The sequence below is a fragment of the Numenius arquata genome, chromosome 12 (assembly GCF_964106895.1).
Source record: "Numenius arquata chromosome 12, bNumArq3.hap1.1, whole genome shotgun sequence".
Lineage (NCBI taxonomy): Eukaryota > Metazoa > Chordata > Aves > Charadriiformes > Scolopacidae > Numenius > Numenius arquata.
In genome coordinates, this window is record NC_133587.1 from 19937717 (window position 1) to 19957333 (window position 19617).

General features: G+C 43.7%; 1 protein-coding gene across 1 annotated transcript; it reads right to left on the reverse strand.

Annotated features, from left to right (window-relative positions):
- Nucleotides 1–589: 589 nt before the first annotated feature.
- Nucleotides 590–19358, reverse strand: PIGU (phosphatidylinositol glycan anchor biosynthesis class U). The gene is made up of 12 exons (XM_074156906.1): nucleotides 19229–19358; nucleotides 17453–17517; nucleotides 15719–15778; nucleotides 14720–14782; nucleotides 13083–13192; nucleotides 11285–11385; nucleotides 9193–9290; nucleotides 5659–5813; nucleotides 5021–5164; nucleotides 4120–4244; nucleotides 2176–2318; nucleotides 590–703 (listed from the first exon to the last, which is right to left on the reverse strand). The coding sequence occupies exons 1-12, from the start codon at nucleotides 19356–19358 to the stop codon at nucleotides 590–592; spliced, it is 1308 nt and encodes a 435-aa protein (XP_074013007.1).
- Between the last annotated feature and the right edge of the window lie 259 nt (nucleotides 19359–19617).

A 19617-nucleotide genomic window follows, 5' to 3' on the forward strand; every position in this document is an offset into this window, starting at 1 on the left:
TAGTGTTTGAGCTCCAAATGTGGGAGCAGCTAAAGCTGTCCTCCTTCCATCCTTGGTCACCATTTCTTTCACAGCACCCGTGATTTTTCCAGATCCCACACCAGTAGGAGAACCAAGAAATGGCATCTGCAGCCAGGGCTTAAGCATCAGGTCCTCAGAGATTGCCTCGGGCCGAGCAGGAGCATTACTGGTCAAAGCAGTGAAGGGGAAACCTCCAGGAGAGAAAACATCTCCAATAAGCAGTGATAGTAAAGTTTATGGTCTGAGCTCTTTCTGACCTGGAGATTCAGCTCAGACACTTTCTCCAGTTCCTGCTGGACTGCCCAGACTCGATGGCTGAGGTCGCAGTGAGAAGCACAGCTGAGGGAAGAAGGGAGATGCTCCAACGGAGGCACTGCACCTCCTACTTGTAGCTCTTACAGTCTCTGCACTGAGCCCACAGCTCCAGAAGAACCTCAGCCCTTTTTTTCAGTACATATTCCCAAAGTCAAGATTTCTTTCAGGGAACCTTCCCCACCCACCCCACATATCCCAAGCTTTGCATGTTCCTCAGAGTGGTCCATGTCCCAGGGAATGGTGGGCACAATCCTTATTTCAAAACAAGCATGGCCTCTGTTCCATCTTGCCTTGTCAAATGGAGTCCATGAGTGAGGTAGTATTCCCGCCGGAGGAAGGCATAGAAATAATCCGAGATGAGCAAGATCTGCAGAAGTGAGATGTTCAGACACATCAGTAACGTTTTAGAACAAGGAATAAAAGGGACGTGTTTGACAGACCCTGAAGGGGTCTGGAGAGTAAGTCTTATGAGGAAAGACTGAGGGATCTGGGATTGTTTAGCCTAGAGAAAAGGAGGCTGAGGGGAGACCTTATCGCTCTCTACAACTCCCTGAAAGGAGGGTGTAGAGAAGCGGGGATTGGTCTCTTCTCCCAAGGAACAGACAATAGGACAAGAGGAAATGGCCTCAAGTTGTGCCAGGGGAGGTTCAGGTTGGATATTAGGAAAAATTTTTACATGGAAAGGGTTATTAAGCACTGGAATGGGCTGCCCAGGGAAGTGGTTGAGGCACCATCCCTGGAGGTTTTCAAAAGACGGGCTGACATAGTGCTTCGAGACAGTTTAGTAATGTAGTTTTTTTTTTTTGTATGGTTTTCTTTTGGTTTTTTTATCAGAATTAGGTTGATGGTTGGACTAGATGATCTTAAAGGTCCCTTCCAACCTAGACAATTCTATGATTCTATGAAGGGGCTTAAGAAGTTCATCACGCTTTGTAAGAGAGACACTGTGATCACTCCTTGTCCATTACCTTGCAGCACTAAGCCAAGGGAGACTTAAACTATTTAAGCCTTAACTATTTAAAGGGAGACTTAAACAAATCTATCTGGTGCGCTACAAGAGTGTTCTCACAGACATCTCTGCTAAGGAGACAATAGCTCCATAAACCAGCCAAAAGATATGACAATGGCAGGTCCACCAGGGTCGCAGCTTTACAGACCATCTCACCCTCACCCACAGGACTCCCTCCATCCAAGCACCGTCATGCAGCTCAACCCAAATGCTGAAAGTCTGCTGCTGATTGCTACTATGCACTTTTCAACTGTGATTGTTTTTTAACTGCCTACTCATGCAGGGTAAGAAGCCAGCAGGCAGCAGCCGCAATACCCCAGCTCCCAAGGTCAGCCTTAGCAAACAAAAGCTTTAGCAGTTTAAGAAAATAATACTTACCAGGTTAAGGGGTAAAGAGAAGAGCTGGAATGTCAAGGCTGTGGCTTCACAGCACAATGTCCAGGAGCAACACCAGATAAAAGCACGTATTCACCCCCATCACTTCTGCATTTCCTTCCTGCCCCTGTGCTGTTGTGCCCCACCTCCATTCACGTGTGCCATACTCAGATGCTTTTTCTCTGCTATCAAGCAACAGGCCATGCAACTTGCAATACAGCCTAGTTGGACTGTTACACTATAGCTCAAATACTACAAGAAATCTTTCCAATTAGTGTGCCAGCAGGTGAGGACTAGGCAGATTTCAGCTGGAGCAAGGAGAGGCAGGAAGCTGCATGCAGGACTATGCAGGATGCAAAAAGCCAGACACATCCTGCAGAATTCACTGCTGCTGACAGGACACTTGATCCAGAGACCTACTTGAAGTGCAGCCTTGTTTACATCGCTCTACTAACCTGCCCTATGTTGAAAGTCAATGTGATGGCATAGTAAAAATTGGAGTTGGCACTTCCTGCATAAATCCATAGATGCCACAGAACGGGAAACAGGAGGGAGCAGACAATGAGCACACATGACAGGATGAACATGTTCCGGAGGACTGCAAAAGAAAACCAAGCTGTTAAAACGCACTATTGAGCAGCCGTGCTCACACAACCAGCAATGGTATTTAGGGTATGTGCAGTGGGGGAGAGGCACTTGCCAACACATACTTTTCTCCAACAACGTTTCACAGTTTGCTTTAATAATTTTCTGGGCAGTTTTTATAAGAAATCCACTATACTTCCCTTTAAAATAACTACTTTTGCCTTTGCTTGAATGTGAAATCTTCACTTGTAGCTCCTTCTAGATCCTGCTTCCAAACACTCCTGCTCAGAGGACTTGGCTCTTTGGTGTTTACACTATATTAACTAGCATTTTTGAGAAGGGCCTTTCCACCATGATTCAGAGGGTAGAGCATGCTGTTCCCTAACCTCATGAAGGTGATGACAAAGGAAGAAAATGAACCTGTGGGCCATAGGAAAAGAGGCAGTTTCTCAGGAAGTGATAAGGCCATGAAAGCACCAGAAAAGGAGGAAATTCACATAGGCCAAATGCACTGACAAACATGTGACCTTAGGAGGCACAAGTGAGGCCAGAATCCATTAGTCTGCATGAGTGTGTGGCAGATATCTAAAAGAGGTAGGAACTACTAGGCCAGAAGGGATTTTGTTTTCTGTGAACTATTTATGCCTGTCCTTTGGCAGCAGTATTATAATTCATCCTGGTACTGGTGTTGCTGTGCTTGGCTAAAGCTCAGCCAATGTCCCTGAAGGTAGTTGAAAGACTCCTCATCATTCTGCAGCTGAAGGGAGCTAGCTGACATTTTAAGAGCGTTGTCACATCCAAACCTGTTCACACCTAGCTTTTTAAACTTCTTGTTTGGTAGGTCTATTCACTCACTGTAACAGACTGTCCCTCTCACCGGTCATAGTCCCCTTATCTGCATGCTTGGAACATGCAACTGAACTACGCCCAATCAGGACTTCTCAGAAGTAAATCACCTGCTGTGGCTGCGACATGCTCAGGGTGAGCCTGGGGCTCCCTGCCCTGTTTTATCACAGCTGCTTTAGTCTGCTTTCGTCTGAAACTAACAGAGCAGATGGTCTCCAAGTCTCTTGACTTCTGATTGTGTCTCCTGACATCAGCCAGGCTGGCTGTCCAGAAGCCCACTTGGCCTGGGTTAGAGAAGGTGGCAGTAACAGGCCCAAACAACCTCACAGGGTTGGTCAAAGCAGTTGGCTCAAGAAAGAAACACCAGGAAAAACACAGCACTTCCAAATCTCCCCTGTGTCTCTCAGGTTCTAGAGACTAAGTTTGAAAACCATCAGGAAGCTCTCTAGTGATTTAAAGAGCTAAAGAGTTTTTTTATGAAGCTTTTAAGAAAAACTGGACAATTGCTTGGAGTTATTCAATTACTTTCACTCTAAGCAAACAAGCAGATGCAAATCAAAGAACCACTACAGGGTTCAGGATTTTAAGGCTGGGGGACTCACCAATTGCAGTGTTCAAATCACACAGCCTTAAATGGCAGTGAAGCATTTAAAGGACAGATGTGCTTTAAATAAGGCACATCCCTTGTGCAGGACTGTAAACGGTTCTTACAAAAATGTTAATATTAAGAACAACTTGGAGAGAGGAGGGAGATAAGGCACAAGTGAAAATTCTCTCCTTGACCAATTTCAACCCTAGTCCTAAAGATACGTTAGAAACTATCACCAGAAAAATCAAGCCTCCTTTCAGATACCCAAAGGAGGCCACAAGAGCCTGTGAATGTGGGCCTGGTTTGGTTTAGTGGTGACAATTACCGGACAGGCCTTTTCCCATTCCAGATAAAGAACAATCAAACACAAAGAACTTACATCTGTAAAGGTGGCTCCAGACTGGAAGGAAGGCCATGTACAGTGCAATATCTCCCACAGTGGGATAGGACTTGAAGATAGAAATGATTGCGATCTGGACAAACATGAAGAACACAGGGTGTTCCCTAGAAGGGTAATACACAAAGGGTAAGAGGATGCAGTAGGGTCTCTGGAAACTGGAAACAAATACCAGCAAGGGCACAAACGTACTGTGGGTTAGGCTCAAAGAGGCTCTTGTACCCCTGGTCTCTCCAAACAAGCCCCTGAGAGCTGGGTGAGGTAGACTGAACCGTTCTGCCCTCACACGGAAACTTAGTGCCTCAACTCAACATACATTTATAGTTAGTTGGCCATCTGGCCAGCTTTCTCTTATTCAACAAAAAGCAATCAGTACCTCCTCTCTGAAGGTTAGTTGGAGAAGCCCATCATTATCCCCCTGGTACGTCATGATGTCTGTATTCAGTCCAAGTCAACAGGGTATGCCCACTGAGCATCCAGGTGTGTTAATGGATGTTTTTATCAGAAAGAAGGGCAATGTTGACAGCGCAGTCCACTAGAAATGTCCCCAAGTTTTAACCTTTTTTTCTGACAATAAAGACCTTGAAGTTCCAGCCAAGAGTTCTTGCTTTCTGACTACATTGGCTTATGCTGGCAGGGAGCAGGCACCTCTATAGCCTAAATTTCTGCTCTTTCTTTTGATGTCTGTAACACACGCATTGCACTGCAGAGCCTAACCCCCCCATTTCAGAGGAATAGATCGAAACTTTGGGAAATGAGGAGGACAGGCCCTGTTAAAAAAACCTATCTTTTTCAGGCTTGTAGATGCAGACATCTGATGCCAGCATTATAAGCTTCCACCAGACAATCGAGAGTAAAAAAGCCAGCGGAGAAGCATACTTACTTTAGCTTTATTGCCAAGGGAATGGTGTAGAAGAACACATTGATTTGAAACACACATACGAAGAAAAGACTAAAGTGTTCAAACATCTCTGCAAAGAAGTACCAGAAAAGGCCAATGTTGGGTGTCAGATCTGGAACGGATAGGCTGAAATTTGAAAAGAAAAGTCGAAGTAATATTTTTAAATTGTTGTTTTTCATTGCCTTGCTTCTGTTACATTTATCAATCATTGTGTGCTACTGGATGGAGGATCTATATTTTAAATCAGTGGAAGAGAAACAAAAGGGGTGCAAACCTGAAGAGAAAAGGGACTAATCCTTCCCTCTGCCCCAACAGGATTTAAACCATTCCCAAGGAGACATATCTCCAGAGATGAAAATTTCACAGCCATGGTAGCTCAACAATCAAATCTATTTCCAATAAACTTAGTGGGAAAAATTTCCTGTCTTCACTAATTTTTGCTGTTGCTTAATTAACAGAAGTTGGCTAATGCCTGCTCTCCTCCACACACTCTTTTCTTTTCTTGCATTGCCAGTAAAATCATAGATCACACACTCCTTAGGACAGGGAGTGGGGCACCCGTGTGTGAAACAACATAGGGCGAGCTAGACAGAAAAACTAGAAAGAATCCTTATACTTACATAAACCCATAAACAGATGGGATAAAATCCCAGGAGTTGAGGAGGAAGAAGGAGAGGCAGATGATCACCACCAGGCTGCACAGGTATAGGGCTGCATACTGCATGGTGTAGAGCCAGAAGCTTTTACTTTTCAGTTTTATTGGTATGAACTGACGCTGAAAATGAAATACAAGCAGGCAGATATGCCTCATCAGATGGAAAGTCACAAGAAAGCCTAAGTGTTCACAACATCATTTTAAATCGATGAAAGAAAGCATCACACATGGGACTATGGCACTGGAAGGAGCAGCCCTCAAGCACAATTTGCTTGATGTTCCTCACTCTGGCTAATTAAGTCACACACATTGTATGTATTTCCACAACTGTGCTTGAAAATAGAGTAGCTAAGCTAATAATTTCTGCTTGCAGCGAGTCAAGTCTCATGCACTCAAGGTACGATTTACACACACCTCCTCACAGCTACTTGCATCTTAGATATTTGCAATACTGTACTGCTGCCTGCCTTCTACTGCATGAATCACATCAACTGGGTTACCCAGAGTCCTGCTCCACGACCCACTACCCTGTGGTGCCAGGTCTCCACCACATGAATTGGCACTCTTGCTCTGCTGAATCACGGAAAGAGGACATCCAGTGGGTTCCTAAGCACAAAGGAACCCCTCTAAAAGGTCACCTCCTCGGACAAAGTCAACTGCTGCAGTCCTGCCACTGCCACATAGAATCATAGAATCATAGAACTGTGTAGGTTGGAAGGGACCTTTAAGACCATCTAGTCCAACCACCAACCTAACTCTGATAAAAAAAACCACAAACAAACCACCCCCCAAAAAAACCCCAAAACACACAACAATCCATCACTAAACCATGTTACTGAGCACTATGTCAACCTTTTAAATACCTCCAGGGACGGTGCCTCAACCACTTCCCTGGGCAGCCCATTCCAAGGCTTAATAACCTTTTCTGTGTAAAAAAATTTCCTGATGTCAAATCTGAACCTCCCCTGGTGCAACTTGAAGCCAGTTCCTCTTGTCCTATCGTCTGTTCCTTGGGAGAAGAGACCAACCTCCCCTGGCTACACACTCCTTTCAGGGAGTTGTAGAAAGCGAGAAGGTCTCCCCTCAGCCTCCTCTTCTCCAGGCTGAACAACCCCAGCTCCCTCAGCTGCTCCTCGTAAGACTTGTGCTCCAGACCCCTCACCAGCTTCGTTGCCCTTCTCTGGACCCACTCCAGCACCTCAATGTCTTTTTTGTGGTAAGGGTCCCAAGACTGGACACAGCCCTTGAGGTGGGGCCTCACCAGTGCACAGTACAGGGGGACGATCACCTCCCTAGTCCTATTCACCACGCTGTTCCTGATACAGGCCATGATGCTGTTGGCCTTCTTGGCCACACTGCTGGCTCATGTTCAACCAGCTGTCGACCAACACCCCCAGGTCCTTTTCTGCCAGGCAGCTCCAGCCACTCTGCCCCAAGCCTGTAGCACTGCTTGGGGTTGTTGTGGCCCAAGGGCAGGACCCAGCAGTTGGCCTTGTTGAACCTCATCCCACTGGCCTCAGCCCATCCAGCCAGCCTATCCAGATCCCTCTGCAAAGCCTTTCTACCCTCCAGCAGATCAACACGCCCACCCAACTTGGTGTCATCTGCAAACTTACCGAGGGTGCACTCGATCCCCTCATCCAGATCATTGATGAAGATGTTAAAGAGAACCGGCCCCCATACTGAGCCCTGGGGGACACCACTTGTGACCAGCCACCAACTGGATTTAACTCCATTCACCACCATCTCTGGGCCTGGCCTCCAGCCAGTTTTTAACCCAGCCGAGAGTACTCCTGTCCAAGCCATGGGCAGCCAGTTTCTCCAGGAGGATACTGTGGGAGACTGTATCAAAGGCCTTACTAATGTCCAGGTAAATGTCCTGATAGGTCAGCCACAAGCCCTTGTCACATAACATGACATACAGGTATCTTACTCCAAGAGGTCCCCTGACTGCACTTCTAAAGACAAATTCTAAAGACACAGGGACAAACACCTTTGGGAATCGCTCAGTTTTGCAGCTCTAAGTCAGTGATGCAGCTTTTCCATTTGGTACTGGGGTTTACACCAGCAGATGTACAGGGAGGCAGCTCTAACTGCTTTGGGGTCTGTGTAAAGCATGCTCTGTTTTCTCAGCCACGGTGTGTTTAACGCCACTTGCTGGAATAATGTAAGCAAGTTTACTAAGGATTTTTGACAGGTGACATAGAAAGTGCTGCAGAAAAGCTACTTAATTCTGTATAAAGATCCAGGAAAGTTCATTTACAAATCTGGATAAAAGAATACATATTAACATGATCCCCCTTAAAAGTTGCAAATAAGGCATTCACATATCAAAGCACTTCTTGTTGCTTGTGAACAAAATGCTTGTACTTTACTGCCACTTTATACTTTGACTAACGTTAAAAGAAAACAAATGAAACCAAAATACAAAATACATAAAGTAAATGCTCCTAAAAATTATCAAACTGAAAAAGCAACACTGACTGTAGAAGTTCTTGTCTTGCAAAAAGTAATAATAGTAACATTTCTTAAAAAAAAGCAAGAAACAGTCACGTCAGATAGTCAGGGAAAGAAAATGGACTAGAACGGACACTCTCCTTCAATGCTCAGAGATTTGAGAATAGGCTGTAATGAACCTGTAGTTAAGATCAGATACAAAAATTATGAGGGAGAGAGGACAGAAGCAACCAAGACAGACTGGCAAAACACTCAACAGCAGGACTTTCAGAATGGCAAAAATAATGAAAATGATCACCAAGTGGTCTGTGAATTCGGATGAGTCCTCTGCTAGCAGTCACAGCCTCACCTCACTCCCATATCAGAGTAAGACTAGCAAATGATCAGTTCTCACTAAGCGCATGATATTTTGGGCTCTTGGTTAAGGCATTGTTTACAGTATCAGCACAAAAGCTGAGAGAGACCAGCTGGAATCATGCAGGCAAAACAGTGATGAATCCATTCACTAGCAAAGAGCTGTCTCAGCTTTGAGCCCCAGCCCTGCCTGCAGATGCGCCACCAGCCTGGTGCTGGGCTTGTTTTGCCTGGAGGGGTGTCTGTCAAGGCACTATGCACTCCTGAATGATCAAGGTCAGCCCTGCTGGAATTCAGGGGTCCTGTTAACGGGGAGGGAGAAAGGACAAAGGCAACCAGCCACTTTCACAAGCACATGCTTTTTGCCATTAAGTTCCAAATCATTATTTCTAAGTTTGAGTGATTCAAACATACAGTTCCTCATTCCTCCTCTCCAGGTCTAAAATCCTTATTGCTATTCACACAACACAAAGAATAGCACTTATTTCCAGCAAGCTAAACACTAGCCAGTTCTTTAGATGACTTTCTGCTCCCTTCTCTCTATGCACAGGCATCCCCACTGAAGCTTCAAACTTCCAATGGCTTGAGAAGAGTCACTTTTTCTGAAATTCAGGACATGCCCTCTCAATAACTAAGGACTGCACAGCTACATGAAGAGGACAGGTACCAACAGTTAGAAAACATCTACCTGTAGAAGGTAAAGGAGTGCTGGAGCAAACAATGTGAGAGGGTAGAGTGACTGGTATGTTGCTAAAGCCAGGAACACAGCACTGAGGAAGGCACTACCTGCAAAGAAAAAAAAAAGTTCATTAGTAAGGAACATTTAACATAAACAGCCTTACAGGCGGAAGTCCAAATGGGAAGAAATGCATAACCCTCTGCAGGGGCTTTAGACCACTTATCAGAACACCACTTAAAGGCGGTTTTAGCAGAATGTATCCTGGAGTGTGTCCTTTTCTTAACTACATTTTAAATGGAGAACTCATACCAAGGCAATTCTCTGACAAGAAAGAGCCCCTGACTGGTTTATATCTCCTGTCATTCATATACAGAAAGAGATTCCAGCAATTCAGTCTATATATAGACCACACTGGCTGCTGTTTATGCATGGGAATGCATTCACTTAAGTCATATCCGCATGAAACAGCTGTTTTACTCATACTGGACATGCTGGATAACCTCATCACCAGAATGTGTCAGGGTCCTCAGCAAAACTCTGTGAAAGACAGCAAGTGAAAGGCCGCAGCTGAAGGAATGCAGTGGCATTAGCCCTACTATACAGATACCACAACTGAGACATAGAAAGGATTAGCATAGCTTTTCTAAGGGATCTTAAAAATATGAAAGCCTTTATTGAGGAAGCTTTATTTGAGGCATCTCAGGCTGAGCTAAGTGCCGAGTACTCAAATTGCCCAACTACCAACACCAGAAATCAAGTCCGAAAGGTCCCAGGTTAAACAATAAAAAGACAAGCACCCAGTGCAGTGGCCTGGCTTTAGCCTTCAGTCATATGTCACTTCATGGAAGTCATCTGTAAAAATATAGCTTAGACAGCAAGAATCCTGACTCAGTGCATTGGACTAATGGTCAGCCTACTGACATCAAATGCTTGGTAAGCATCTCTCTGCTTCCACCTTTCAAAAGAGAAAATATAGAATTACCTGGTGATGAGCCTTCTCCACTCTTCAACTACACTCTCCTAGACAGAAACCTCCCTATCCTGTACTTTACTGAGTGTTCAATTCTGCACAGTTCTAAAGAATTTGTACCCAGGAATCACAGTCACAATCTGATACCCTCTCTTTGTCCACTTTAAAACCTAGAAGCTGTGACACTCCCAAGTCAGGGAGCAAACACAGAGGACAGCCACTACAGTTTTATTTAGGACCGAACTTATGGTATCAGTGAACAGTTAAAAATCAGTTTAACTAAATGAATCCCACTCATTTGCTTTTGCAAATGCTTTAAAATCAAAACTCCTTCTGAGTTAGTTAATAATTGGAGGAAAACTTTCTTTTGGAAACACTAATAATACCAACCTATATCAGCTTTCTTCACAATGTCTGGGTCTGGGCACTGCTGGAGACAAGAGACTGACCTTTCCTCTGATCCAGCACAGAACTCCTAAAACTTAGGTGACTGGTACAAATCATACATGCTAAAAGACTTTAGCACTGGGCAGTTATGAAAGAAACAGAAAACTGGTATTATGCACAAAACGAATGAAACAGCTATTCTGTCATCATCTATTTAACTGTGCCAGAATGGGTCTTTGGGTACTGTTTCTGCTTTCCCAAAGCTCAATCACCCAATTTCAAACCAAAGGTTACAACAGAGAGTGAAAGGCAAATAACAGCTGCAGGCAACTGCTTGCTTTTGAATAGAAGTTCAAAGATATACTTTGAAAATAAATTGTATACAATACTTTAAGGGCATATTCATGTACAAAAGAATGAGCATCAAAGGCTCCTACACACAGACATGCATTTCTTCATAAACAGAAAACTATTCAAAGTTCATCCAGGAAAAGGAGTTAGTCTTTACAGATTAAACTCCTAGGTACATGAAGATGAAAGCAAGTGTTGACTTGACTATAAAGTCTATTGATCTCTTGTGATTTCAAGCAGAACTTTGACCTTGCTCCAGTCCCCGTTTCTGCTGTGTTTCACTGAGATCTTTGTAGCAATCATATTTGTACATTTCCACCTTGATTTAATTTCTGCTCATTTTCTGATCTTTACAGAAAGACATAACGAAGCATTTTTTCTTCATTGTGTTACCTTTTATTGTAGCTAAAATGAAGAATGCAATGACAGTATTGTTGATAGCACAGGTGGACTTTGCCACACAGGACATCACAGTGTAGGGGTTTAACAAATAGCTGAAAAAGAGCAAAGCTCAAGTTACACTCATGCCATTCAAAGGAGACACCATCTAATTAAAGAGGTGTAAAAAGGAAAAACAGATGCAATTTGCAACAGTTGCTATTTGTTTATTCACATTTGATGGGATCCTCTAATCATCAAATTAATTCAAATGAACAGGTTCTTTAGTCTGGAGAAAAAAAAAAGATCCTTGGATTGTATCCTTGGACATAGTGGCCACAGGGAGCACACTAGAGAAATGGAGACGGTTCAGAAGACGTCTAAAATAGAAGTTCTATCGTAGAAAAAGACTACCAAAAATGTTCCTTTCTTTGCAGAAACACTGTGCATTTATTCAGTCAGACCTAGGAATACTGGGTCCAAAGTAAACTCTCTCTGCTACTCACATCTACTGTCTCTGAGAACGTAATTAAAATAAGAAAATAGCAAGATGGAAAAAAATCCTGAGACATTAGCAGAGTCTCTCCCAACCCAACTGCACCTGCACGCTTCTGCTATGGCAGAGCAATCATTTATGTTCACCACAACATGATCTGAGCACAAAACCTGCCAGCTAGGAAAATCTGGCATATTTGAATTGGAATTATGGAAAGACAGCAAACTCTGAACACCTTTACCTTCCACTTAGTAAGGATGCCAGCTCCTTTTGGAAATGAGAACTACAATAACCCCAAAAGCACAGAAAAATATTTGGAAGGGTTACTAATACAATAAGCAAGATAATTTATCGATCAGCCTTGCTAATCAATCATCAGAGTGAGTAGACAGGGCTGATGATTTTCAAATTATCTCTTTGCATAAACATTTTTCCTACTTCTCCAAGTCCCGGTCTGGTTTTTTCTGTGTTTCCAGAGAGGCAGCCTACAGCAGAGTAGGTACAACTTAATGCCAACTTTGCTGTGGTTGTGTGCAATGATGTTAAATACAAAGCAGTCAGCAATTTACAGACTCTATCCTTCTCGCCCTGAAGAATTTACCATTTTACAAAATTCATACAAAAAGAAGAAAAGATAACAACTTATCTAACAGAAAACTCTCTCTGACACAGAATAATTCAGATGATTCATTCACATCAACCCCCCCAATTAATTCTTTGACACTTAGTACCTTACTTCTATATTATTTATTTTAGTTGAAGCTCTCTGAAATAAAAAAAAAAATGCTTAGTATACAGAGGAACACTAAGACATGACATTATTAAGATGACAACTTGAAAATATATTTGAATTATTATAAGCAATCCTGGATTACTCAAGTTGTGATATTCAGCAAACATTTTGTTCGACTGCTCAAAAATTCCCCTAACTTTTCTGAAAAGAAACCTGAGATATTTGGGAGGCATAAAATCAGTTTTGTCAACATTAGCATACAAGCAAAATAAGTGGGAATGTGATCTGTGCAGATACAACATTTTTGCTACCACATTAATGGCCTTATGCTGTTGAGCTTGTCTTAGAGGCCGTGCGTGAATTTAATTGTGGGCAACAAACATTTGGAAAAGCATCGGCTTTTCACTTTCAAACAGAGTATTCAGAGCTGAGGGGATTTTTATGTATAATAGGAAATTCAGAATTTCTGGAAAAAAAACCCAACATCTTCAACAAATGTTAAAGCCCCAAATCAGACCAATAAAACCCAAAGGGAGCTGTGGAACCAAAGAAGCCCACTGCAGCTTGCAAGAAGCCATACTTACAATAGTGCTACCTTGAGGGGGATGTAGTGCATTTCCATGGGCGTCCGGATGAGTTCAGCCACATCTGGTGCATATTTATCCAGTTCTATCAGGAGCTTTTGCTTTTTGAACTGAAAAAGGGAGAATGACCAAAGACTGTCAGATTAGGAAAGTCATTACTTTTAATTACTCAGGATTTCCACTACAGTGGAACAGTACATGTGAGCCCCAGGTGTGAGCCAAAACTCATGTTATGTGAGGTGCTGTACAAACAACAAAAACCCCCCTCCCTTTTACCAAACATTTAACAACTGAAGTGGAAGTCATGAGAAAGCAGATAATCTCTATTTGAACTTCCATAGCTCTCTGTGTCTAACTCTTGACACAGCTGACAGTGAATTCACCACACTGGAGGTTAATACTTTCAGTCTTCCTAAAGCTTGTCTGGAGCTCCAACGAAAAGCTGACTTTATAAATTCACTGTTGAACATATAAGCCCCTAAGAAACTAAGTCACAGAGGTATGCAGCCTTTGTTCTTTGGATACCCCTACGCCAAATCTCCTTTAGGGACCCAAGATCACCCTCTCTAGTCTATTTTGTTCTATGATGCTCTCTATGGAGACAAAAGAGAAATCTGAATTATGAAACTACTGAACTATGTCATGGTGAGACAGAAAGAGAGATGCTGGCAATAAATTCTCAGCAAGCAAAGTAACTTGCACGCAGTATTTTTACAGGTTTGCAGTTCTATCAGCAGTTATTTCTTCAAAGTCAGAGGACAAGGAGCAAGTATGTAGCTGAATGGGAGACCACACAGATGCTGTAGAAAATGCAGCCTCCCTGTCCATGTTGATCTTGAATCATCCCTCCAGGATCTCAGACAGCACAGCGCTGCTTACACAAAATGGTCTTTGAGTTACTTATGACAGAAATGGGAAGAATCACTCATCTTGAAATAAATGTACTTATACTTTGAAGGGAACAAGTAATATCTGGTGTCAGACCTTCACCTTGCTCAGTAGAATGATTTATGTCACCTCAGCATCCTTGGAAGGTTTATTCCTTCCTTGACATAGTTCTGGTCTGTGTATTAACTCATGCTGTGTGCAACACAAACCATGTTCAGGGTAAAACATTCCAGGCTCTAGCTAGGAAATGTGCAGAAGATTGTAGCAGGAGCAGAGGTGAGAAAAGGAAGTGCTCAAGTCTTGACAAATCCATAGTCCAGTAATTAAATTCTGCGTACTGCAAACTGCCACAACAACTGAAGATGAGTTTTCAGCACGTTCTAAAATCTCACGTCCCATCTTGTGTACCATGACCCTACACTTTTCTGTATTTCATTGGCTATTCCACTCTCACAGATTTCTCAAATTCTTTATACTGCTTTTGGATTAAAGACTCCACGCTGCTGTGATCATCGTTCAAGTGCAGTGTGGTAGCTACGGACACTAATTTGTTTCATACCATAATACTGCCACAACAAAACTTTAAATATCCCCACTGTTTACCACATTTGGTCCCCGACCAAATGATCAGTTTTACTGCAACAAGGACTGGTTGATACTGCACCCTCTGGCATGTTTTTCTTTGGTACAAGATATTTATTTATATTTGCTGGGAGAAGAGGATCAGCAACACTGGCATGTCAGCTTACCACAACTTTGTTGAAGTCCTGAATGGCCAAATAAAGGGCAACAGCAGTTAGCACATCAGTTATCTAAAAAAGCAAGGCATAGACAGACTGACTGTAAGCAAAATAAACAAATGGAGAAAAAGATATTGGACAGTACTGCAATGCTGAATAAGGACTCTGATCTGACTCCACTCGCGAGAAGAAAAAACAAGCTTTACAAACACGAGATTGCTGATTTGTACACTGTGATTACACAGCACTGCTTAACCTTGAAGCCATGAAATGTATCAAAGATCAATATCTATGAAACGAGAATGGGGAAATAAGGGGAAAGTCATATGTGAGGGTAATAGAATCACTGGTCTAATTAGAGCACAGGCAACAGTGGGGCAGTCTAAACCCACCTGTCCATTAATCCAGCATGACAGTCCCTTGAGCTGTCCCAGACTTCCCAGGCAGCAGCAGTTATCAGAGCAATCGGCATAAGCACAACGCAGACAGCTATTAGCTCTGCATGAGACCTGCCCAGCAGGGACCTGGGCACAGAGGCTCCACCAGATGGCACCTGCTATGAGTTCTGTCCTTCTGAATTACGCAGAACTCCGACAACAGTTTACAAGAGATGTCTGGAGGACTACCTGTTTGTGCTGTCTTTGCAGACCTGGCGTTTGGCAGTGGGTTTTAGTGAGAAACACCGCAGTGTAGGGATTGGGACAAAATATTCTGATGTTCAAGAGGTAACGTTTGAAATTTGAAACCAAATGCCAACTTCTTGTCCCTCTGTGAGGATGATTATCTAGCCAAGAACTCTCAAAAAAGAAGGAATATGTACAACAAGGGAAAAGCCTGAATGTAGGTTTGTACAGGCAAAGCTGCCCTTCTAATTAAACTGTGAGCTCAGCAGGAATCTGAACCACAGGGAGGCTGAAGGTCCCTGATTCTTGCAGGAGTAAAAGGAAAGTCATACTCAGCACTTCACAGAATGGAACCTTTCTAGAGGAACTTTCCAGGGGCACTCACCATGAACACCAATTCGGCATATTCAATCAGGAAGTGAAAGAGATATATTATCAGCGGGGTCTAAAAGAGAACAGCAGGGAAAACCACGTCAATTACTGTCCAGATAAAACAACTGGCGATTTGATGAGAAAAATGGTAGTACTATGACAGGCTGCAAAAGGCAATTTTCCTTAGCCTCTTCTACAACACTGTTACATCAGAGCAAAGTGATTAATCAAAGCACATTTTACTAGTCTTTTTCCCTCCAAAGTTCTCAATATGCTTTATAAAAGACACTATCAACTTTGAAAATTCTATTCTATTCCAACTTTTCAATTCTTCTAGTATAGTGGTAGAGTTACAATAGAAAGCATACAAAGAATAGCTTTAGAAAATATTTTTTTCCAGAGAATCTATTTTTTCAGGTTGTTGGCAGGTACTTTTGAGAGCATTTCCTACATAGCTGGTTTCACTGTTTAGCCTATTCAGATGAGTCTCTTATAAAGCAAAAAGAAGAAAGCATGTTAAAACATAAAGCAGTAGGACTACAGTCCTATCATCCTCTTACTCCCACAGCTTTTCCCTACTATGGTAAGAGAAAGAGTGTGTTTCTGAATCATTTCTTTGATGGAAAAGGTTAATCTGGAAGTAGTACATTTACATGTTGTAAATTCAGTCTTCACTGTGAGAAAATATATCTCTTTTGAAATACTTTTAAAACAATGTGATGGTATAAATAAGCATAGAAAAATATCACAGAATCTTCTTGGTTGGAAGGGACCTTTGAGATCATCGAGTCCAATCACAAAAAAACCCCACAAACCAACAAAAAAACAACAAAAACACACCAAAACCAAAACAAAACCCAAAACCACACAAAACAAACACCCACAACCACACACCACACCCACCCACAAACAGATGCAAACCAACAATCTTGGGCACTAGAGCATGCCCTGAAGTGCCATTTCTACATGTTTCTTAAATACCTCCAGGGATGGCGACTCCACCACCCCCCCAGGCAGGCTGTTCCAGTGCCTGACCACTCTCTCAGTAAAGTAATTCTTCCCAATATCTAATCTAAACCTCCCCTGCCACAACTTTAGACCATATTTCACAGTCTGGGAGAAAACTGTTTAAAGAAGAAGAATTTAATAAAGAGAAACAAGTTTTCAGAGGTATACAAAGTATCTGCCTCCCCCTAGGTGACACTAGGTGTGAGTGTGCTTTCATAACAGTGAGAACGAACACTCAAGGGCACAAAACGCCAGAGGCATTTAAGTGTTTGGAGGAACGTGCTGTTTTCAAGATAAGGAATAAATGTACTGCATGCTTGTGCTAATGTTAGTATTTCTGCAAATGTAGAAACTCAAGATGCTGCTATCCAGTAAAATTGTGTTCAGACTCACAATGACACTGTCTATCCCTGCTCCAGCTTCTGCTGACAGAAACATCTGGATGTGAATAGAGCATTTTACTTATTACAGATTTCCCCTATTTCAGACTCTACTTACGCAGTAACAAATATTACGATGCCTATCACCTGCACAGCAATGAGTATTCAGTAACAAACTGCATTTTCTCGTTGTGCTAGTCACTGCATGTACAAGTACTGCACAGGCAACTGCAGAACTCCAAGTTCTCTGAAGTCTTTGGGACGAGAGAGAGGTCCCTGGTCCTTGCCAGTCCATGAGCAGTAAGACTGAGAAATGTGCCACTTGAATATCATGTTTAAAATGAAGTATGCATACCAACCTCATGGAAAATAGCTCCAGAATATGGAGAGACCCCTAAATCCAGCAGAGCTAATCCTTCGACCACTGAAACACACAAAACGCCTGCATTAGAATGTGGGAAGAGAAAAATCTCATGATGGTAAAACTGTAGTTTTAAAAATATCCACACTGGTAAGAATCTCACATGGAATCACCATCTGAATGGGTGACAAAATCTCACAAATCCAACAGCCAGCTAGAATCGATTGCTTTCTTACATTTGCCATGCAAATTTCTTTACTAACTGAATAGTTCATTGTAATCTATTTATTTGTTTCAGCTAAAAATGTTATAGCTGAAGTGTTTAGCACTTAACTATTTATAAATCGCATGTATGATTTTTACTGATTTTAAGTCACCTACTATCTGATACATGGTATCTATGCTGGAGAAATACTTAATTCTAAGAGGACAAATCAGAATATGTTATAGAATTTGAACTATTTTGCCAGATTAGATGTAGAGAGAGCTGAAATGTCCAAAACCAAAATAAAAGAGCAGAAATATTACCAGGCAAAGCAAAAAGCATTATCCGTTGAAACTTCCTGACATTTTGCAAACTTAATTCAGATCCTTTGCAATGTCATTACAGCTTGCACTGCAATGCAGGCACGTTTTACCCTTTATAGGGCAAAGATGTTCCCTGGGTACCAGCATATGCAGTGGAAGCTATGGGAAACAGGTCCATTTGTTCAGAGGGAAGTGAGGCAGGAGACTGCAAGTGGCAGCAAGAGGGTCTCCATTCAGCAATATGCTGGAGAAGTAGATTCTGTCTCTGCCACAAAGTTCCCGTATGATGACAGCCCAGACTTTTCGAGGTGATCCTAATTGTGCTCCTTACTCTCTAGATGACCACCTTTACACTCTATGGTAAGATTTAGAAAGTATCCATTGCTGCAAGGGAATTTTTGGGAGCTGTATTTTGAAACGATGAAGTGTGAAGTGCTACACACTGTGCAACAGAGGCCTCAGGTCATCAAATGCATTCATGCTTTTGACCTTTATTACTCTGTACCACTGTTTCACTCCAAAAACTGCAAATAATTTTACCTGCATAATTACTGGATATTATTTTCCCAAAGGGCTGTCTTTAAAATAAATGAAGGTTCCTAATGGGCTCAGATGCTACAGAGATCAATGCCACCAAAAAGCCTCAATTAGACTGTACCTCAGTCTTCAGAAGAGACTTTGACTCATGTTGGTGACAATGTGTGGGGCCACAAACTGAGCAAGGAAAATGAAAGGGCGGATATCTCTGCACAAACTGGAGACACGCTGTCATGTTCATACTGGCAGACAGTGCTTGTGCATGAGGAAAGTAACTCAATCAAGGCTACTGAAACTACATATTCACTGCCAAATTTTATCATTCTTCCATTTTATGGACATGGGCGAAACAATCGGCCTGTGCAAGTGCAAGCAGGCCGCACACGATGGCTAAACTCCCGTCCTCCTGCCCTCAGGCCGGTGTCGTTCCTGTCCCTTTGCCGCTGACAGACCCTCGTTCTGTCCTGGGGGACAACTTCCACCCCCCATTTCAAGCAGCTTTCGGGCGGGTTGAGAGCGGAGGGGCCCGTCCCTAGCCCCGAGACTGCAGCCCAGCGCTCTCCCCGTGGGCCGAGCGTAGGGACAGGCCCCTGCCCGCCTGCAGCCGCGCTCCCGGCCCGGCGGGTCCCCCCCCACGGGCACCCTGCAGGCCTCGGCCCCTCAGCCGCGCCGGGGAGTGGTGCTCCGACCCGGGCCCGCCGGGCCTCACCTCGCTTCCAGGCGTTCAGCGGGGACGCCACCTCCACCCGCTCGGAGATGAAAGCAGCGAGGCTGGAGCGATAGAGCGCGGCCCGTACCGTCACGGCCACCAGGACCACCAGCAACAAGGGAGCCGCCATCCTCGCGGGCAGACACCGGCTGCCGCCGCCTGTAGTTCCCGGGCGGCGCCGGAGAACGCGGCGCCAATGCACCGGCCCGGCCGGGAAGACTACATATCCCAGGCGGCTCCGCGCCGCCCCGCCGCTTCCCGGCACAGCCTGAGCGCTACGGCGAGCGCAGCGGGGCCAACCTAGTCGGAGCGCGAAGGCGCTGGGCGGCTTCCCCTGTCCCGCCGGGCGGGGGCGGGGGCGGGGGCGGGGGCGGGGGCGGGCTGGGCAG